This window comes from Sciurus vulgaris (genome assembly GCF_902686455.1).
Source record: "Sciurus vulgaris genome assembly, chromosome: 9".
Taxonomy (NCBI): Eukaryota; Metazoa; Chordata; class Mammalia; order Rodentia; family Sciuridae; genus Sciurus; species Sciurus vulgaris.
This window is the reverse complement of record NC_136469.1, coordinates 74,049,752-74,073,269: the sequence shown is the minus strand read 5'-3', so window position 1 is coordinate 74,073,269 and position 23,518 is coordinate 74,049,752. Positions and strand designations below refer to the sequence as shown.

Below are 23,518 nucleotides of genomic sequence, written 5' to 3'. Positions count from 1 at the left end.
GTCAACCTCATATATCACTTCCTCCATAAAGCCTATCTGAAATCCCATCAGCTGAAACTGCTGTGTCTCTCATCCAAATGCTCTAAGTTCCTTCTTTGTATCACTCCTATGGTGCCAGTCAAACACTGCCTTGTATTGTTATGCTCATTTCTTCCTCCCTTACAAGCATATAAAAGCCCCCAAATAGTCTTTGGTATGTGTCTTATTATATATATTGAGCACTTAGTAAATATTCGTGAGGTGTGAATGAAATACAATGAGAGGAACAAGCAGTGCACAGGAGATGAGAGCAAATGTGTAGGTGGAAATAAAAGACGTGGAAACCTTGGTAAAAACGAAAGACATGGGGCTGAAATTTCAGTTACAGAAAGTAATTTTATTCATAATATTATCTTGATTTATAGTCTCCTTATAAGAAACTTTCAATTTCTTACATAAATATTTCATTCATTTAAAAAATATGGGGGGGCTGGGGAGATAGCTCAGTTGGTAGGGTGCTTGCCTTGTAAGCATAAGGCCCTGGGTTCGATCCCCAGCACCAAAAAAAAAAAAAAAAAATATATATATATATATATATATATTTAAAAAAATTTAAAAAATAAGAAAAAAAAAAAAAAAAAAACAATGTTGTGGTCAATGGGTAAAATCATTGTTAAAATTCCAGGAGAGAAACAAAATCAGACTATCCAAACCAGAACTTGTTCATTATGCTTTTATGTATCGGTTAAAAATAAAATAAAATATTTAAAAAGTAGCAGTATTATTTGTACCCAGTTAAATGACCAGATTTATGTGTTGAAATATCTATTCTTTTTATTTTAATTTTTTTTCATTTGTCCTCTATTTGTATGATAGCTAGGTCCATATTAGGATTGGAATCGCTTTTTTGATTACTTGATACATCTAACCTACCTATTTCTGGCTTGTATAACTTTGAGGTGAACAGTCTTCTGGTCACTGAAAGATCTTGGAAGTATGATGTTTTGAAAAAGAAACACAAGGAAAGAAGAAGAAAATGCTTGAAAGTGTTAGTAGTATAAGATTTGCCTCCCTTAAAGCAACTTGACTCAGAGCCTCTTCCCCCTTGTAGTCTCTCTTCCTTTCCTCCTCTAAAATATAGCATAAGATTGAAAAGGAATGCAAAGTAGACCACAGAAAGAAAATAAGAAGGAGTTATGTAAAACATTTATTTGCCCAGGAAAGAAGCAATGCTGAGACACCTCCTAATGAATCCTATTCTCCCACTCCCCACTTTGTAGGTGAGAAAGTCTGTGTGATCCCAAGCAGGTATGACACCATGAAGAGAGACCCCTGCCCCTCTTCCACCAGCACTCTAAGGAGACAAAACAAGCAGATATTCTTTAAGTTGTATTTAGGCCTCGAAGTCCTGGAAAGGGTGCATTTCCGGTAGGGCAAGACAATCTTAGTGAGGAATTTTTCAAGTGTTCAAGGTCAAACTACTCTGGAAAGTAACACAATAAAGGATTTGCCGAGGCTTGTGGAACAAACTGCATTCATTCATGCCAGAGCTGATGGGGGAGGTTCAAGGGCCTCCCACACTGGAAACTGTGCTTAAAGATTTGGCATCCTGAGAACTTATCCAGACTAGCAGGGGGAAGTGTAACCTACAAATGTGCTTCTGTAAGAATTCTCCAACCACAGGGCACTCCTGTTGAGAGTACAGCTGGCTGCACATATGACAGCCAGATGGCCCACGTGTTCACTCAGGACATGGGGTGGTAGAGATAGGAGAGAAGATGTGTCTGCCTCCTATTGCATACTGACATCATATTAGTTGAATCGAACTACACATGAATTTGCTTTTTAATAGCTCAGAGCATTACATATTTTATTGATGAAATCCAGAGTATATTTTTAAATAACATATACCCTTATTTCTCCCTTTTCTCAAAAGAAACAAATCCATGTTAAGATGAACTACCAGATTTAAATCCCAACATATGTATTACTTTGTAATGATTTTAGAAGTGTACATAGGATACAAATCTTCAATGAATAAGATATTTAAAAAGTGAAATATTTCCTAACACTACGGTTGACTTCAAAGATGCTCTCAAACACATAATTTTTTTTCTAAAAGTTAGTATTCAGTTGATTAAAAATATAATTGATCAAAAATTTTAAAAGGAACACTTAGTTGAGGCACAGGAAGCTCTTCAAGGTTCTTCTGAATCACTAGTGATAAAACTGTATTTAGCCTTTTGAAAGTCAACTCTAAAGGAAATAATGCACAATGGAAAAAGTAAATAGATGTAGCATTTTTATGTAGCAAAAATAATTAACAGTATTCAATGCTTTGGCCCAGAAATAGATAAGACTTAGCTTGCCTAGAATACTTGTCTCCTCCCCCATCCTCATCTTTGACAGCTAATCACCTCCTGCATTAACATTTTAAATTTGGGCAGGGGATGTAGCTCAGTGGCAAAGCACTTTCTATCATGCCTTAGGCCTTGTGTTTGACCCCCCAATACCACAAAAAAATAAAATAAAATAAACAAAACTAATAAAAACTTTTTAAACTCATTTACTTGGCCTTTCTCATCACATTCCTATCAACATTCCAAATGCAGCTCCAACTTCTTCCTTACATGAAACCTCTGCCCCAAGTGAACTAGTCTATTTATGGTTTCTTGAACACAAATTCACATTCTTTATAGTTTCATGCTTTTCCTCTTCCTCATGTGTTTTATAACTTCACTGCAAGGTTGTACCCTTTCTTAAATATGTAGTTTAACTGCTGCCTCTTCAGGAACACTTCCCAACCATCTCCCCACTAAAAGAATGACACACTTTCACATCCTTGTGAAACATTTTCTTCCCTGTGCTCTTGGGGCAACTGTTGTCTGTACTAATATTTGCTATTCACTTTGTTTCTCCATCTATTCATTGGTATTACTGTATATATTTACTGTATGATCCTCCACTTAAGGTCAGAGATAACGTACACTATTTTTATCCCAAGAAACTAGAACCAAAAAGAACTCAATAAATACTGTTGCTAATAAAAAGTAATGTTGAAGCTGGTAGTAGTGGCTCTTGCCTATAATCCCAGTGACTCGGGAGGCAGAGGTGGGAGGATCACAAGTTCATGGCCAGTCTGGGCAACGTCGCAAGACTGTCTCAAAATAAAAAGGGGCTGGGGATATAGTTCTATGATAAAGCACTCCTGGGTTCAATCCACAATATTAAAAAAAGAGTAATGTTGATATGATGATAATAATGAACCTATGGAAAACAAAACAGGTCCTGAAACAAAAACAAAAACGAGTTTATTTCAGTGAAATCACTTTGGTCCTTTCCTGGATTCACCAACAAACCATTAAACATATGTTTAATGAAACACAATGATTAATTTTATGTGTCAATTAATTATACCACAGGGTACCCAAGTTAAACATTATTTCTGGGTGTGTATATGAGGGTATGTCTGGATGAGATTAGCATTTGAATCAGTGAGTTTAGTAAAGTAGATGGCCTTCCTCAGTATGGCTGTATTTAGGACTGACTACAAGATAAAAGTGGAAAAACAGGGACATTGGTCTTCTTCTGCCCTTGGATTACAATTTACACTTCTCAATATCAATAATTACATGGGCCAATTCCCCATAATAAATATCTCTCATCAAAAGTTTAAAGAGAAAGCTCCATCCTATTAGTTCTATTTTGTGGAGAACCCAAAGTAACACACAGAAGTAGTTAGAACAGAGGTCTTTTCTTTTTTCTGATTTAAGGAAGAATGTAAAAATCTTTCATCATTACTTGAAAAGTCTCTCTCTTTTTTTTTTTTTTTTTTTCCTTTTTGGTGGTGCTGGGGATTGAATCCAGGGCCTTGTGCATACTAGGCAAGCACTCTACCATCTGAGCTATAACCCCAGTCAATATCTTTCATCATTAAACATGATTTTAGCCCTAGTATTTTTGTAGGTGTCTGTATTAGTTCATTTTTCATTACTGTAATGAAATACCTGAGGCAGACAACTTATTTTTTTAAAGGGTTTATTGGGGCTGGTGATGTAGCTCAGCTATAGAACATATACTTAGCATTCCTGAGGCCCTATGTTCCATTTCCAACACCATAGAAATAAAAAGAAAAGAGGTTTAGAAGGCCCAAAGCTATAGAGGCTGAAAGTCCAAGATCAGGTAGCACCATTGGTTCAACCCTGGTGAAGGCCTAACCATGGACAACATCACAGCGAGAGCACCTATGAGGGAGAAATCACTTGGGCAGAGGGAAACTGATGCCCCACAATCTCTTCCAAGGGCATGCCCCTAACCAACCTAAGGACCTCCCACTAGGCCCCACCTCTTAGAGGTCCACACTGGCTCCACCTCTTAGAGGTCCACACTGGCTCCACCTCTTAGAGGTCCACACTACTTTCCAATATCACTGTACTAAGGTCCAAGCCTTGGACCCTTGAGGGACATGCTCAAATCATATCCAAACCATAGCAATGTTTTTTATCAGGTTGAGGATGTTATCTTCTACTTTTAATTTGCTGAATTTTTAAAAATTATCAATAGATAATAAATTGTTTTCAAAAGCTTTTTTATATACTGCTGATCTTTTTTTTTTTTATTGATATGATGAATTACATTGCTTTTCTAACAGCAAACCAACTTCACATTCTTGTAATAAATCCCACTTGGTTATGATTTAAGTAATTCACCATTAAACATGAGAAGGTACACTAGGATCACAAAACATTTGAAGGAAACCTCTAACATGAAAGACAAGATCAAAATAAATAGGAAGTTGGGGTAAGCAGTACAATAAGCAGAGAAAATATTTAAGAATATTGTTGCCTTCAAAGAGATACCAAGATACTACATGTAAAGAAAGCTAACGGTACTATATATTTTAATTTTTATTTATGTATGTAATTTTATGTATGTATATATTTATTTGTGGTACTGGGAATTGAACTCAGGGGTGCTACAGTCCTCAGCCCTTTTTATTTTTATTTTTTTATTTTGAGATAGGGTCTCACGAAGTTACTGAACTTTAAACTTGCAATCCTTCTGCCTCAGCCTCCCAAGTTGCTAGGATTATAGGTGTGTGACACTCTACCTGGTTAACATTGTATATTTTTAAAAGGATCATTCAAAGAAAGAGCATAAAAAGCTGCTATGATTTTAAAACATAGGACATAAAAATTCAATGGTGGCAACCTGGGAAACCAAGGCAGGAGGATCTCAAGTTCAAGGCCAACCTAGGCCACTTAAGTGAAACCCTGTCTTAAAACAAAATACAATAAAATATGGGGATGTAACTCAGAAGTAAAGCACCCCTGGGAGGGAACAAGAAGAAGGAGGAGGAGGAGGAGGAAGAAGAGGAAGAAGAAGGAGGAAGAGGAGGAGGGGGAAGGAGATGATTTTAATGGAGTAGGGAATAAAAAAACAAATTTCCCAGAAAAAAAAGGGGGGAAAGGACAAAAAGAAGAAAATTTGCAGGAGAGAATAAAAGAAAGAAAATTAAAATTTAAGCATCTCTTTAATGGCAGCTCCTCAAAGAAATTGGAGATTGGGCTGGGGGTCTCAGGAAGGGGAATTAATGTAGTTACGTTACAAGAACAGCAATTATATTCCTAAATCAAAAGGTCTGAATTTTCAGTGCTCATCATAATGATTTAAAAAGACATATATAAAGCTCATTATGTGAAATTTCTAAGCAGTGTAGACAAAGATTCTGAATCCTCTACTGAGGAAAAACATTTTACATACAAAAACTCAAACTAGAATGGCAAATTTTTCAACATCAATCCTGAAAGTCAAAAGACAATGGACTTACCTAGCATGCACAAGTCCCTGGGTTCAATCCCAGTGTCACCAAAAAAAAAAAAAAAAAAAAAAAAAAAAAACAATGGAGCAATGCCTTTAATATTTAGAGGGAAAATAATTTCCAACACTATATTTAGAATAAATATATTTTTAGACATTCAATAGATTTACTGGAAATTGTATTCCATTAAAATAGGGAAACAAACTAGAAGAATAGAGGCATAAGATCCAGAAATAAGGGACCAAACACACAATAAGGATAGAGGGAATCCCCAGGGCAATGGTACAGCGAAATTCCAAGATTGAGAGAGATGCAGAAGGACACAGGCAGCCAGTGCAAGATGGCAAGTGAGGAAGTCAGAGGCAGGTCCACAACAAAGGATCATGGAGAGGGTCTTCTAATGAGGTCAGCTTCCCAGGTGACAAAAGTGCTCATGTATCCAAGCAGAGGGTCCAATCAGACAGCCACTTTTGTACTTATGCCCTTAAGTGAGGGATCCAAAAGAAAAATTAAAATAGACACGTGTACATGGGGGACACCAATGGACAGGGGTGGAGATAAGGGAAGGAGGAAATTCCAGAGACCATTTAAAAAAAAAAAAAAAGCCAAAACTTCCCCATGGGACTCCTGGCTCTGGGGCCCCTTGTCTTCTGACAAATCTGTCTTTGTCACTTTTGCAATAAACCTGCTGCTTTTTTGCTGTCTCTGTGTCCTGTTCAATTCTTTGCTGAGTAGAGACAATGAACCTAAGACCCCTAGATGGTAACATGATGAGATCTGTGTGTCAGGCCTGGAGAGTAACAGGCCCATATTGGAACAGGAGAATGCAAAGCTCTAGTAAAAATATCCTCACAGGGGAAAAATTGTTTGCCAAATGTGCCCAGTCTTAGTGAGAGAGTATTTACATTTCTGATAGAGAATTTAAGGAGATTTAGGTACATAGAAAACTAAATAAGCGAACAAAAGGGGGCAATTATTTACTTTAGGAGAAAAGAATAGCATGAAAAAATTATTGCTTGGTCATAATCATTATAAAGGCTGAATATTGACAGAAACAAATAATAATGATTATATTAGGAAAATGAGGAGGATATTATTAACAAAACAAAGAGCTGAAGAATTTAAAAGAGTATGTTATTGTGAAAACATTTACAGACTGCATACTGTATGTCAGGAAATAAGAGGATCACACATATTATTGGCTCTATGAGGTAGATATTGGTATTAATTCCAGTTTTCTGATGAGAGAGTAAAAATATAGAAAACTGAATCAACTTCCCTAAAGAGCAACTGGAGGTGATTTTACTAGAGATCTTCAAAATTGTTAGTAGGGGTGCTACTAGCTTTTAGCAGATAGAAACCAGGGACTCCGTTAAACATTCTGACACATATAAGACAGCTTTCTAAAATGAATATTAATTCTGCCATGGTTAAGAAACAATATCTAAAATGAAAAGAAATGGTGAGTGACCCAGCAGATTTAATCCTAACAGCTCTTGAGGACTCTACTCTGTTGCCTTTCAATAGCAGTTTAAACTTAGTGCAGTAGCACAGGCCTTAATCCTAGCTACTCAAGAGGCTGAGGTGAGAGGATTGAGTCCAAGGCCACACTGCGCAATTTACCCACCCACCCCCTTCCCCTGCTACATCTCAAACAAAACAAAATCAATAGTGGTTTAAGAATACTACTTAGATGGGTGCATGTGCATGCCTATGATCCCTGCTACTTGGGAGACTGGGACAGAAGGATCACAAGTTTGAGGTCAGCCTGAGAAATTTAGGGAAATCCTATGTCAAATAAATACATAAATAAAATTTTAAAAAGGGCTTGGGTTGTGGTGCAGTGGTAGAGTACACTGGGTTTAATCACCAGTACTGCAAAAAAAATAAAAATAAAAAAAAAAAGGGATACTATTTAGAAATATAAAGAAAGAGCTGACAGAATTGGAAGTGATTGCCTTTGACCTGGCAATGGGGAATAAAAACCACTGGACTATTACTATTTTGTGGTTTCTGTTGTTTCTGTTGTTCTCTTAAAAGACCTGAAGAAGAACTATTTGAGTTATAACATGCTTCTTTTTATTAGTTAAAATAATTGTGAACATTGAAATGATAGACTATTTTCAGCTTAATCACCATTTCTTATTTCCAGTTTTTATTAAAATGCAGTTTGTAAGAGTTGTCTCTCAGTAAATCTTTATAATGTACTCAAAGGGGAAAAAAATGTTCATGGAAAAGAAAATACACAGAAAGAAAAACGTTTGTCTTGATTGACATCTTGCACATCAAGTTCCAACTTGCAACATAATTAAGCATTTCAGACAGAAAATCCAGAAGATCCAGATTTGTTATGGAAAGCTATTCAGACCTTATAAGCAAACAAAAAATAGCTTTATGAGATAATGATAGATTACCAACTCTATCATTACATACATAGAAACATTTACATTAGAGGAACAATGAAGCTGGTTTTTTTTTTTTTTAACCCTGAAAGCAAGTAAAATAAGGATGATACCTTTACTCTTAATAACTACTTTTACATTCATAGGTATAATTTTTAAAAATTCAAATGGAAAATACAACTCTAATTTAGAAATGCACCCTCAATATCTTCTACCACTAACAGGATACTGAGCAGAGAAGAGAAAGAAAGATACCAAGTTTATGCCACTACTGCAGCAATACACTAAATCCGAAGGTTATCTCACCTTTTATACTCAGACAAAGCAAAAGCCAACTGCACAAATCTTCCCCATCTCTATTTCTTTCCCCTCATCTTAATTTTCTCAGGTGTTTAAAGTTCTCTATGGATTCTCTTATGTTCTTACTAGGTCATTTCACATGTTTTAAAAAGCTAATAGATATCAAAATATATATAGTAGGAATTCTTGCACCTGCTACTGTCTGCATTCACTGCATTCTTCCCAGTCCCCTATAAATAACCATTTTTAAAAATAAGAACTTCTTGATGCTCCTTTATATAAATATAAGAAATACAGAAATGCATATAGAAATATATTCTTATATTTCCCATATACTCTTCTATATCTTGTTTTATTTCATACAATATTTTGGAATAAACTTTAACATATTAGTTGAAGTTTCATCACCATTTAATCATTTATCATCAAAAGATAATAATAGTCATTTAACAGATTTTTTCTGTTCTCAGATACACTGAGAAAAATATAGTTTTTAAATCAGGTATATATTTTCTATGTTTTTTAGGATTTTTTAAAAGTTACTAATTAAGTGAAACTAAAGAAACTTCATAGTTTAACAAGTAGTAGATTTGGAAACAAATACTTAACATTACCTTAAAATGTCCTTTGTATAAAAGTAAAAAGGTGTTAATTTGGCTCGATTTTGTTATTTTCCATACTTGTTAGTAATAAGTATGTAAATTTTAAATAATATTCAGCTTTATCAAATATTTTGATATCACATGTATATATATGTCATACATATATATAAGTATATACCCGATATAGTCAAAGATCATAAAACAAATGTTAAAAGACTAAGTAATCATAGTGAAATTGTTTTTTTTTTTTTTTTCAAGCCTTTTTTTAGCAAGATTTTAATAGGAGCCAAGGTGCTTTGGATTGTGTAGGTAATTAAACCCTCTCCCTACACCCTGCAACATGGACAACTCAAAAGGAAACATATTTGAGTAGAGCTCAGAATGTGGGATTTGGTAGAGGAGATAAAGAAAAATGCAGCACATGACAACCACACACCAATATAACCTTTGTCTTAGGGCTTCTCAGTCAAGTTAATTTGTCCTAGAACTGTGAAATCAAAGGCAGGTGAGAATTTTTCTGTGGTTTTGCATTGCTAAATGGTCTTTGAATGAATGGTCTTCTGCCCCAGTTCAAATTATTATTATTTGGGGGGTACATATTAAAACAGTTGGCCCTTTTACATTTCAAGAGAGAAAGGAAATTTTTGTGTCTCCTATGGATTCAACTTATGTCCCAGAACACAGGGAGATGAACCAGCAATCAATCAGAGACATCAAACCCTCTGATTTTCCCATTTTTTTCAGGCATAAAGGCATACCCTTATCTAAAATAAAATCTATAGAAAGAAATGAAATAGCACCTTCATGCCAAAAATAGGGAGTAAAATAATTAGAAGGAATTCAGTTATCTATTGAAAACAACCACAAAGAAGACAGAATCCCCTTTAAACTTACTAGAGGTTGGTAAATAATAATGTTATTAAAATATGGTTTTAAAATGCCAGTTAAATATCATCTCTCAAATAAAGAAAATTAAATCAAGATTCTTCCATGAAAATTCTGTATGCTCACAAGCATGAAAATAAAAACCAAAGTAAAATGGTAAGCACTTTGGCAAAATTCAATTGACAAAGTTTAAATCACACCAAATATTCCCATTTGGTGTTCACTCTGAACAAATTTGTTATGTTCATCCTTGTTCAGAAAGATTCTTTGAGTAGTTTATCATTGTATATATGTATGGTGAAGAATTTAGAGTATAAGAACTCTAAATTCTCTATACAACCTCTATCCATGCATTTGTGAACAGATTCTTTTTTTTGGGGGGGGGAGGGGGTACTAGGGATTGAACCCAGGAGCACTTTAACACTGAGCTACATTCCCAGACTTCTTTATCTTTTATTCTGAGTCAGGGTCTTACTAAGTTGCTTAGGCTGTCACTAAATTGCTGGAATTACAGGCATGTGCCACATGGCAATTATCAATTTTTTTAAATTTTTTTGTCTTCATTGAGGTGACATATGAATCAAGTGGTTTGAACAACTGATGTCCAAATATAAATAAATGTATTTATTTGTTTATTATTTATTTATTTATTTATTTACTGTGGTGCTTGGGATCAAACCCAGAGCTTCACACATGCTATTCAAGTGCCCTAACGCTGAGCTACACCTGCAACCCAGGAATTCATTTTTTGTTAAAATATCACTTACTATTAGGTGTCAATTAGGAATACTTGGGTGCTTCAAAGTGAATCAATAAGCATTTTCCTTTCTTTATTTCTCTCTCTCTTTAAAAAGAAATTCTTTTGGTCTTCAAAAGCACAAAAATATTTCACCATTTATCATCTATAAAAATGAAAATAATAATAAATATAAAATTCATTTAGGAAAGAATTTAAAAAGTTAGCCGAAAATACTCTCTAGATCTTTTAAAGTAAAAAATAGTCCCTTTGGGGAGAAATTTATTTAAAAGTCCAAGGCAAATGAATGCATTTTTGTATACTTTGTCAGAAATACAGTATAAAATTTGTATTATTTTCAAGGACCGGACACCATATTATTAGGACGAAAACATGCTCAGAGAAAATTAACAATAGTAGTATAAAACCCAAAGTCAAGCAAGGGTTTTTGCATATATCATGGAAATATAAATTCAAAACTTTAGTTTTATCAAAGCTATCTGAAATCAAACTTTCTCCATGAATATATCAAATAACTACTTTTTTGTTTTCACTCTCAAAAGAGGCTTCTTAGTGCCTTAGAGTGATCACATTTTAGGTAGATTAATCCATTAACTAGGATAAGACTAAAATAATCATCTGTGTCATCTAAAAGAAACACACCTATACAAATTACATTGTGGGAGAAGAGTCAGTGGCCTGACACTGATGACCATCAAATAGAAATTGAAAACTAAACTGATGGACCCTGCAAGACCAGTAATTTGATAGGAAACTTTCTATGGTAGCTGAGAAACCAATGATACTTTACATAAAATGTAATCTCTTTATAAGATTTTTGCATTTTAATTTATATTTGTATATTTATATTATAACTATGGTTATAGTCTGAACATGATATAACATTTGAGATGATGTAAAGAAAATCATTATTTTATGAAGATACTAACAAACTATTCAAGATCCAAACAATTCATTTAAAATTGTTTAAAATTGAAATCACAGACACATAAGATCTTGCTTGTTTACTTAAGCTTCATAGAAAAACTTAATGTCTAAATAACCTATTTACCCTACCCTCACTACCTACTGAAGGTTAACTCGGCATATAGTTATCTCCACACTATGGATATGAAAATAGCTGAGACTGATGATGGTCTAAATAAACCAATAGCTGTTTCCAATCCCCATTTCCCAATGTCTGCCTTCACAAAAGGTAGAAAAGCTAAGTACTTGATTTTTTGCTCTTCTTGCAGTCAAAGTGGTCATATAAGTTCTGGATAATTCGAGGGTGAAAAAGTATTGGAGAGAAGTCTTTTTGGCTAAGTTGTTAAATTTTCTATATAGAAAATGAAACCGCCAAGGCTGGTCCCACAGTTTTCCATCCTTCTAATCTTCAAAGAGGATTGGATGCCTAGAATTATAGCAGTTTTTTTTTTTTTTCTTTCTTTCATTTTTTACTTGCAAGAGAAAGGCAAGGAGAATTGCAGTGGACCTAGTTCAGACATTGTTGAGCTACTGTATGTACTGTTACTGTCTCTTCTTTTTGCCCTTCCCTTTTCTCTCTCCAAGAATAAAGAGATAAACTCACAAAGACTACATTTGCTGAACACTTATTGCATGTAAGATACTGTGCTAAACATTATATGCAGATATTTTTCAAAATTAATAGCTCTATTATATAACTTCCACTTAAACCATTATCTAATATTCTTCATTCCTTGTATAAAACACCTAGAATAATGCCAGAATCAGTGGTCTCTGATTGTTTACAAATGGTCTATATTATAATATGCCTACATATGTATGATTCCTCCAGCTAAGTTATCACTATGGGGAACCCTTCATTCCTTCCCTCAGTAACATCAATGCCTACACTATGCAACTAGGCACTGTTTTAGGAGATTGGGATACAGTGGTCTACAAAACAGACAAAATCCCTGTCCTTATGAAGCTTACATAAAAATAAATTGTTTCTAGTGAGTGTCCCAAATTGTTCATGACTTATTCTTGCTAACATAAATATGTAATTTAATTTTTATATAATATACTAAATGTAAGTGAAAAAGATGTTTTTCCTATTAAAATGAAATTGATACTTTAAAAAAGGTTAAAATGACAAAGTTTATGTTATGTATATTTTACTACAATTTAAAAAATAATAAAGTTGAATGCTGCGAAAAGACAAGGTACTGCCATGAATTAGTATGGGAAAGAAAACTGGAATATACTACACAAATATACAAGTATTTCAAATTCATATTGTTTCATAAGTGTCCTTAAGTTTTACATTCCTTTTAACAAAAACTAAAATAGAATGCATATGGGAACAGTTTGTTTAAAAAAAAAAAAAAAGATAACTTAGGCCTCTCAACAGCAAATCTATGGTCAAAGGGCCTTGGACCAGCATCTAAAGATTGGCTAATGAATGTAATGACAGGTTTCTAGTAAAAATAAAATGCTTAAGTTATTTATGTATAATGTTTTATAGTTTTCTTGTTTTTGCTGAAGAACTATACACCCTAACAGTTTCAGCTTTCTAAGACAAATTTCTTCTCATATTATCAAATATAGCAGGTTCAGCACTTCCTCCTTTTATATGAGTATCATTAAGTCTGGATTGGGTTCCAAAATGATAACTAGTCTCTGTATGTAAGACCATTTTCCTTTAAGTTTTCCATTAGACATTACAGGGGGAAATGTAAAAATCAAGGCAATTAACTTTAAAAAAAAATTTTTTTAACTGAAGTGATGTCTTGTTTTATTAAAAACTCCTACTCCACCTAACAAAGTCTTTAATGATCAACTTTCTTGCTTAGCAGCTTACTCACATCACAATGTTAAATCACCACTTTAAAAGAGAACGTAACCTAGAAAGCTTAACTTCTCTCTTGGTCTCCATTTGAGGGAATACTAAAAATCATCATCATCATCATCATCATCATCATCATCATCATCATCATCATCATCATGATTAGCAGTCAAGAACCATAAGGCAAGTCCCTCTGGGTCAGGTTTAGATGATCGTTTATTCTTATTACATTGTCTACTGTATGTTCTGACAGCTAAGTTTCAAAAAACAGAAGGGTTACGTTTATTTGCCATTCTCCCTTCAACCAAACTGAATAGGCGGTTACATAACTTGCCAGGACAAGTAGTAAAAGTGAGTCAGACAGGACCAACCCTAATAAAAATTGTAAATTAGGCAGTTTGACTTCAGTGCCACACCCCTTTAGTACTACTTATAGTTCCCTGATCCCCTCCCTTGGTATCATCAGCCCTAAGGGTCACCCAAATACTATAGATTTCTCTTCTCTCCCAGCACCAAATCTCTCTCTCTCTCTCTCTCTCTCTCTCTCTCTCTCTCTCTCTCTCTCTCTCTCTCTCTCTCTCTCTCTCTCCTCTCTCTCTCTCTCCTCTCTCTTTCCTTCTCTCTCTCTCTCTCCTCTCTCTCTCTTTCTCTCTCCTCTCTCTTTCCTTCTCTCTCTCTCTCTCTCTCCTTCTTTCTCTTTCTCACTCTCACACATACACACACACACACGCACGCACGCACGCACGCATGCACGCACGCACACACCCCGAAACTGGCTTCCCTTCTTTCCCTCTTTCCTCCTTCCCCTTCATTAATTAAAATTTACTGCTTCAGTATCTCTCTCCCTCAGCGTTTAAAGTGACAACTACCTAATCTGATAAACCAATCCACACTAATGTGTGAAGAGAGAAAGCTACAAGGTAAAGGGAGTTTTAACTATGACCTTCTGAAGATAACACCTTTCCAGTTTAACTCATTAGTAACTGAATGTGAGAATTTCTGGCCAAAGAATCTAAGGAAAAGATTTTGGTTCAGGTACAGTCTTAAAGCACCAGGCAAATCAAGTAGGGATATATGATTGCACTTAGCCTAACATGCAACCAGCCCTAATTCTGTCACCCCAGTCAGTTTGGGGCTAGTGAGGGGCAACTGGAAAAGTGAAGAATTAAAGAAGTTGGTTGACAAGGAAAAGTGTAAATTACAGGAGTACCACAATTAAATTTTCTGCCTTAGCTGGATATGGTGGCACACCCCTGTAATCCTGGTGACTAGCGAGGCTGAGGTAAGAGGATCGAAAGTACAAGGCCAGCCTCAGCAATTTAGTGAGGCCCTAATCAATTGAGCAAGACCATCTCGAAATGAAAAATGAAAAAGGGCTGGGGTTGTAGCTTAGTAGTAAAGTGCCTTGGATTCAACTCCCAGTATAATAAACAAACAAACAAACAAACAAACAAAATTCTGACTTTGTCTTTCATAGGGCTACCTAGTTCTAGTACCTAATAAACATTTTCCAAAATTTTGCTTCAAAATAAGATTATTTTCAAAAATTATCTCGTCTAAACCTCCACTAATTTCAAAAACGTACATAACTTGTCATTGTTTTTTATTTTTTAAAATTGTGATTTACAGTTTACAAACACTTCTTGTGCACCTAGTTCATTTGCTCCTGCTGAATATTTACAGGCTATCATGTGTGGGACATATTAGCTATTCTTATTTCATTTACTTTGTAAATGAGGAAAATGAGGATCAAAGAAGTTGAAAAGATTTGTCCTTAGGTCTTCTGAGTGTAAATGCAGTGCTCTTTTCAATGTGCTGAGCTACTAGGCTGCCTCCCAACAATTAGAGTTATCTATGCCACTGCTGTCATGTAACTCTACATCCTAAGGGAATTCTCAAATTTAAGAGGGTTCAGCTTCGACAAAAAGAAACTAACCTGTTTATTCAGTGGACCCCAGGGTAATTGTAGTCCTATCTGGTTTCCATCACTGCATTTTCCCCCCAGTTAATTCTTGGTTCACTTGGAAGTGTTAGTACTGCTTCACAAAGTCTTCCTTAAGCACTGTCAGAGTTTGTGCTCCAATTACCTGCTCATGTTTTGGTGGATTACTTATCTTGCTTCTGCTTCTCACCTGGGCAAAGTTCCAATCACAGTCCTCACCCTGTAAGCAAGAAAGGATAATATGTTTCTGGACTTAAAAACAAAACAAAACAAAACAAAACACTAACATAGCTAGTCCCAGGCAGAATGCAACTATTTCACATTGAGAACAACACAAGAAGCCAGCTGGGAAAACACTGCAGATTACAGATTTGGATTACCCCAGAATCAATTTCAGCCTTTAAGGTAAAAAGTGAAGTTTTAAAATCGATATTATTTAAAGTATGCAATCTTAACATTCTGGAGGGATAAAAACCCTTTTGTGAACTTACTGAAATGTATGGATGCTTTCTCTCGGAAAAAAATTAATTGGGCACAGAGTGGCATATGGATCTCAGGATGCACCCCACTTAGGGACCATTCTTGTGACATATTAAGTCTGTAATATTTTATGTGGGACTCCAGGATCATCCTATAATGGACACCAGACCCCCAAGACTATATTCCCAGGATGTGTATTTGTGTTTATAAACATTATAAATTGTGAAACATATTGAAATTGAATTCACAAATGAATAAGGCAATCTATAATGCTACCTTCATGGGACATTATCTATTTCACTTATTTTCACTAATATTAGATATTAGGTCTTTAAAATATTCCCAACTTGATAGTTACAAATGAAATTTCTCTCTTAATTTTTCTTTCTGTAGTGCAGTTGTTTCCAAATATTTACTGCTTCTCTGTATGTATCCTTTTGTAAATTTTCTCTTCATGTCTTTCTCCTATTACCCACAGCCCTCAGTCATAACTCACTGATTTTTAAGTTATTCTCACTGATTTTTAAGTTTGTTTGTTTGTTTTTGGTACAGGGTATTGAACCCAGGGTAGCTTCACCACTGAGCTACATCCCCAGTCCTTTTTATTTACTTGTTTTTGTGAGACATGTTCTCAATAAGTTGCTGAGGGCCTCCGTAAATTGCTAAGGTTGGCCTTGAATTTGCAATCCTCCTGCCTCAGTCTCCTGAGTAGCCAGGATTACAGGATTACAGGCATTCACCATCACTTGGAGCTTGTAAATTCTTTTTTTTTTTTTTTAATTCAAGGTATTGGCTCTCTGCCAGTTGTATAGACTATAAATACTATCTAAGAGTATTTAAAAAAAAAAAACTCTATGGTATTTCATTTGTTGTTTTCCATTGTACTACAGAAACTTTGTATTCCCACAAATTATTTTCTTTAGTATTACTGGGTTTCAGCACATGTAGAAAGACCATATTTTCTCAAAAGTTTTAATAAATTCACTTCTATTTCCTTCTAGTTTATGAGTTCATGTTTTTACATTGAAATCTAAATATTATTGAACAAATAGAGCTTAGAAGTAGACTCTAAAATATATGGAAAGCATTTCATTCTAGAGGGAGGAAAACTAAATTATTAGGTAATGATGTGGGGACAACTGGGCAGCTGTTTCTACCACCAAAGTAGATTCCATATGGATGAAGAAAAAGAAAAAGAAAAAAGAAAAATAAGCACTTAAAAGTTCTAGAAGAAAACATGGAGAATATTCTCAGTGATAGGAAAGAATATGGCTTATTCATATGAAAAGATGCTCATAAGAGAAATGAAAATTATACCTACAATGAGACATCATTTTGTAACTATCAGACTGGCAGAGATCAAAAAAATTTGGTAACACTGTATTAATAAGGATGTAGGGAAATGATATGCCATAAAATTTTCTATTTTTGTTAGTATGACCAGAATTTGTCCCATCCTCCTAAAGGGCAAATTGATTTTGTCCATTAAAGTATCGAATATACCTATTCTTTAATTTAGCAGTTATACTTCTAGAAGCTAAGCCTACAAATCTATACCATATGTAATCCAGAACCAAATACAAAGAAATGTATTTCAATTTGTAAGGCATAGCAAAAGTTTGGGAATAATCTATGTGTCCATTGAAAAGGGAAGAGTTCAGTAAACTATGCTACATCTAAATAAAAGGATATTGTACAGCCTCACAAGAGTTAAGTTCATCTAAAGCATCTGGTATAGAGATCAAAGAAATAAAGTTAAAAATCAAGATATTAGATATGTAACAACCTTTGAAAAAGGATATATAGGTGCGAGTCTGAAAAGATACACAAGAAATAGTTTTCTCAACACTGTATATTGAATGATATACATCCTTCTTTTACTGATATTACATCTAGTTGACCATTTTTTAGTCTGCTGATAATCACTGTAATTTATAATTTAATTTAATATTTTTCCAGTGTAATTCCTCCGCTCATCATCTTCTTTTTTTAGTAAATAATACCTTTATTTTTTATTGAGTTTTATATGTGGTGCTGAGGATCAAACCCAGTGCCTCATGTGTGCTAGGCAAGTTGCTCTACCACAATCCTAGCCCTCATTGTCTTCTTGATTATTTTTTGTTATACTCTTCCAAATAAATTTTTAAGTTATTTTATCAAATCCCCAAAGTATATGTTAGCTGATTAGAATTATACTAGATATATAGATTTTTTTAAAAGCATTATAATCATACAATGTTTGATTCTTGATATTTAAAGTACCTCTCTCTTCCTAAAATTCTTATGTAAGTTTGTCATTTTAAATTATTTTATAAATTTCTTTTATTTTTAGATATTTGATTTTTGGTGATTATTATAAAAAGAACTCACTCCTCTTATGTTTTATTTTTCAATTGCTTATGGTTTAAACACAGGAAAACTTGATTTTTGTATGTCAATTTTATAACTAGTTACTTCATCTTTCATTGCTCATCTTTCATTGCTTTTAATGCTTTTTAGTTGATTCCCTTGGGTTTTCATATCATTTGCATATAAATGATAATCCTCCATATGTATATGCAGTTCAACATTTAATCTATTTCTATTTCATATTTAATTGCATTGACTATCAGTTCCATTGTTAAAGGATCTGATAGTAAGTGTTCGTGCCTTGTTCCTGGGTTCAATAGGAATAATTACAGTGCTTTATTATAAAGCAAGTTGCTGGTTTCAGTACGACATACCTATTTTTAAATCCAAATTCTTGAAATATTTTTTATTAGGAATGATGCCGTAGGATTTTATAAAATATTTTCAGCCTTAATTGAGACATACTGTTTTTCTCCTTTAATCTATTAATATAGTCAACTATATGAAAATTTTTTTCTGTTATTGAATGATTCTTATATACCTGGAATAATTCCTCTTCATTTTAGCATATGAGTTTAGTAATGAGTTCTATTTAGTAATATTTAATTTGGATTTTTATATTACATCTAAAAGGAGATTAACCTGCAGATTTCCCTTTTGTGTATTTTTTATCTGGTTTTATTTTTAAAACAGCCTTTCAGCTCATCCCAAACAGAGGGATTACTGGTGAAAAGGCCTGAGGGTAACCACCTGAAATGGTCTCAATGCAAAACAAAGAAAGAAAATGCTTACAACACTGTGGTTTCTCTAATTTTTTGAAAATTTACAGCACCATTCTCTCTGCACCTTCTTTTTGACATGACTGCACAAGCTTTAGCAGGTATTATGAATACTGCTTTTCTTTCTGATAAATGTATAAACTTTCTTTCACTGGCAAACAGAGGCAGATGTTCCGTGAAGCCTTTTGTTCTTCCAAAATCTGCCTCTCTCTCTTATTTTACCTCCCTGATACATGAACCAGAATATTTAAAACTAGAGGAAAAGCTGGGAAAAGGGCCCCAGTCATTCATTTCTGTCTTCACTCTAACTACCCTGGTCTTCTCACTGCTATTTACTTTCCTCTCTCATTCCTCCTGCTGCTCTTTAGTCTGATGTTTTTTCCCTCCATTCCCTTCCTCATCTTTTGCTTCATTCATTCCACTACTTACCCTTCAAAGCCCAAATTAAATTCTCTTCCTTCATAAATTTCTTTTATCTACTTGGATACTCCAACGTGCCTGAAAGTTTTAGCTATAATTGTTTTCAAAATTGCTTCAGGAGTGCTAGCTTGCTTTCTTAGCTCCATGGTTAGCTCCTTGAGGGCAGGGACCTTATCTTAAAATTCTGCTGTATATTTTCCATTGTGTTTAGCACTGTGAGTAATCACATTCAATGCATATTTGGAAGGCACATCTGACTGAAGACATCCATCACAGTTATTCATTTAGTAAATGAGATAATGAAAAGTGCTAGCCAAAGGTAAATCATTACTATTAATTCCCTCATTCATCATACACGTACAGCAGCCTCAGGGGCTGGGGAACCTAGGATTGCAGTTTTCTTGGGGAAGCCGGATAAGCCTCGGATCTCTCCATTTTGGAGCCAGGCATGAAATAACAATTTACCAAGGGCTCAATACTAGGGGTTTTAGACTAAATTATCTCGGGGTGGGGAGCAGAGGCAGGGGATCTCCTTCCCTGAGTGGAACAGGTTACCTTGTACCTCTAGGATAAACCAAAACTTTCAAAACTCAAACAGCAAAATACTATTTGATCGTAAATTCTTCAAGACTTTCTTGTAAAATATTAAAACTTAAATCCTTTAGTTTCTATGAGAGGAATAACTACACGATATACCTTTATCAAGTTGTAGGACGTATAGAAAAATGGAATTATTTTATGTTAAACTTCTTATTTAAATTTTTAAACTTTAGGACTATCTTATTTTCAAAGAGAAAATATCAAGACTAGCATTTACATACTTCTGAAAATTTTTAGTATTTGAGTTTTCCCGAGGGCATTCTGAATTGTGTTACCTCCACACCTTTGAAGATCACTTTACAACTGTGGGAAAACTCACGGAGCTGTTTTCTTTAACCCCGCCATTTCTAACTTGCTTTATTGCTCCAGGGAGCTGGCACAGCTCTGGTCTTTCTCTTCCACTTTCTCCTCATCCTTTCAAAGCCCAAATCTCCCGGTGAGAATATGGAAACAAGGCTGAGGCAGGGGAGCGCAAGGGGGGGAGGGGTAATTTAGGTCGCCAGGGGAACAGCTAGCAGTTACGCACTTTTTACCCTCCGGGCTACGCACTCCCCAGGCCACAAAGTTGTTTCTGAAGCTGGAAGTGTGCGGCCCGCGGATGCATTTTCAACTTAGCTGACAGTAGGTGTCCAGAACGCGGGCTCTTAGAACTTTGCGGCTCCGCCATCAACCTAAGCGTCAGGCTAGTCAGAGGAACACTAAAAGCCAGGCCCAAGGCACCGGTTGTCATGGGAACTCGGGCGCCGGTCTCCCCGGCGACCTCGTCCCTTGGGAGGGGGCGGAGCTGGAACCAGACGGGCCAATGAGGTCGAGTGGAGCTCAGGGTCGGAGATCCGCTTGTCCTCCTGGAGCCCGGGAAGAGTTGAGTGACAGGACTGAGGGGCGGGGCCGGCGCGGCCGCCTGAGGTGGAGCTCCCGTAGTGCCAGTAGCTCAGGCGGCCGCGCCGAGGCGAGGGTGACACACCATGATCACGGCCCCTGAAGACCGCCGTGCCGCGGAGCAGCACTCCCTGGCTCCTCGGTCCGCCTCGGCCGCCTCGGCAGCGCTCGGAGCCTGCTGCAGAAGTTGAGGCGCTCTCGCCAAAAGGTTTGGCGAAGTTCTTGAAGGGACGCAGAGCACAGTAGGGCAGCGAGTGCGCTAACGCTCTGGGGTCAGGCAGTCGGCGGGGGTCGCCTCCGGAGGGGCGTTTCCAAGGCGTCGAGGAGGAGGAGATGCTGCTTCTCCTCTCCCGCTCCCAGGCTTCTTCCTCAGCTCCTTCAGCCCACGCCTGCAGCAGCTCGGGGGAGAAGAGGTGGTGGCTCTCCGCACCCGCGGCGGCTGCCGGCGGCCAGCCCGGACGTCGCGTTCCCGCAATCCTTGCCTCGAGCTCCAGCAGCAGGAACGGGTCTCCAGACGAGCGGGTGAGGACTAGGGCAGCCCTGGGCGCTGGACGGGATGTGCTAGAACCAAAGTACCCCTCATTCGCCCTTTTCTGTCTCTCTGCTTTTGCTCCAGCCCCTAAGCCCAATTCCTCTGTTGCCCTGGTGAAAGAAACTTTTCTTTGGTTTTGCTGGTCGGGTGTGTTTGTATGTTAAGAGCGGAGTTAGGGCGACTGGAGTGGGAAAGGATGAGATGAAATTTCATTTAGGCAGAGCCATCTCCTCTGCGGAAGAAAGCCAGATTCTTGGGAATAAAACCCCAAACAGGGAGTGAGAGATTGTGGGGTAATAGGGAGTGACATTGCCCCATCATACTTGTACAGACAGCTCTACTCAGTGCGTGCTAAGAGAAGGCTCCCGGAGTCTGTTTCTAATTTCTGTAAATGATTGTGGAGATGGTGTGGTTAGAGGCCGCCCAGAAGAATGTGTATGTGTAAGGGCTCGAAGAAGAGGGGGTGGGGAAAGAGGAAGGGGACAGAGGGAGACTCTGTCTGATGCAAGCTCTTTTATTGCTTTTTTTCTTGCTCAAGTTAAAACTCTTTCTCCCCCGCACCCTCTCTCTCCCGCGCCCTTCCTCATTACCTGGTACTGTAAGTGCAGAGAACTGGAAAGCTGAAGTTAAACCCAAATCAAGAAAATTCTTACGAAGTTGAACTTCCTTTTGTTGTGAATGTATCGGAGAAGGGAGGATGGCTAAAAACATAGTTCCCAAAATTTGCAGCAATACAGTTTTCATTAGTCTTGCACATATAGAAATCTACACCTCCACACACTTTCAGGTAATCTCTTCTACAGACTTGTGTCATTTTCGTTTAATTGCATCTTTGAAACAACAAACGCGGTGACTTCATAGGGAGCTGCCTGGAGCTGAGTTTATCTCTCAGAAAATGGGGCAATCGGGTTTGTTTTCAAGGCGGGACCTAAACAAAATGTAGGACACCTGATCTGTGGGTTAAAGGACTCTGGTAACTAATTAGCAAGATTTAAAAATCTATATCTATAGATTTTACTAAAGAGTGAGGGAGAGATTAAGTTTTCTTATTATGAAACAGGTGTTGATATTTTCCCAAATTTTTGATGACTGGGTTGGTCGGATCAAGGTGAAAACTTGCTTCATGCTTATTGGTTGCTTGTGTGGTGCTATGCTACAAATTATTTCTTTTTAAAATATAACTAGAAGCATTTTTTACTAAGTTCATGCATATATTGATTCAGTAATTCATACAGAAGCACATTACCTATTTTATCATCTAATCCTAAATTTATTATAATTTTTTTCATAACATTGTGTTCTAACTTTAATGTTCCGGAGGCTTTGTGGGAGTGTATGTCTGGAAAGGGTAGGATGGAAACTAGAATTAAAAAAATATATTTAGGGTTAATTATTAAGAAAAGGGACTAATTTTATAGTGTCTTTCACTTGTGCGATTAGAGAATTATGACTTCCTTTTCCATTATGTATGTTTATTTTGAATTTACATTTATCCTACCAAAAGTTTTACTAGTGTGTAAAGCCTACATTTTTTTAAAGATGATTCCCAGCATCCAAAAATATAAATGACCTATTATGTTAACACACACACACACACACACCATTAAAACCAGTGTCAATCCTACCCCACCCCACCTTTGTGTTTGGGGGATTGAACCCAGGGGTCATTTAACCACTGAGCTACATCACCACTCCTTTTTTAATTTTTATTTTGGGGGTCTTGCTAAGTTGCTTAGGGTCTCACTAAATTGCTGAGGCTGGCTTCAAACTTCTTCCTACCCTAGCCTTCTGAGTCGCTGGGCTTACAGGCATGCACCACTGTGGCTAACAAACCAAAGTCAATTTGAAGGGTGGATTTTAATACTGTGGTAGGGATCAAAGGTTGTAAATCTTAGCTAACATCCTCTCTCTCTCTCTCTCTCTCTCTCTCTCTCTCTCTCTCTGGAGGGGTGCTTCTTAAATGTAGGGCTTGAATGTGAAATAATTGAATATCTGTTCTT

The 23,518-nt window shown here is 36.2% G+C and overlaps 2 protein-coding genes across 13 annotated transcripts in view; one reads left to right on the top strand and one right to left on the bottom strand.

Annotated features, from left to right (window-relative positions):
* The window catches only part of LOC306669812 (uncharacterized protein), a gene marked incomplete at its 5' end in the record, with an annotated part of 303,631 nt that extends 281,299 nt beyond the window's left edge, over positions 1 to 22,332 (bottom strand). Inside the window, 3 exons of the mRNA XM_079153966.1 lie at positions 15,625 to 15,699; positions 20,634 to 21,628; positions 22,172 to 22,332. Coding sequence (XP_079010092.1) covers positions 20,806 to 21,628; positions 22,172 to 22,332 — 984 coding nt within the window. The 3' untranslated portion in view covers positions 15,625 to 15,699; positions 20,634 to 20,805. The remainder of the gene's footprint in view (positions 1 to 15,624; positions 15,700 to 20,633; positions 21,629 to 22,171) is intronic.
* The window catches only part of PTPN13 (protein tyrosine phosphatase non-receptor type 13), a 190,800-nt gene continuing 188,334 nt past the window's right edge, over positions 21,053 to 23,518 (top strand). For 10 of the 12 annotated variants that reach the window (XM_079153164.1, XM_079153153.1, XM_079153162.1 and 7 more), the window contains exon 1: positions 21,053 to 21,508. The gene's annotated coding sequence lies outside the window, so the exon portion shown is untranslated. The remainder of the gene's footprint in view (positions 21,509 to 23,518) is intronic. The other 2 variants (XM_079153155.1, XM_079153154.1) reach the window with 1 other exon arrangement.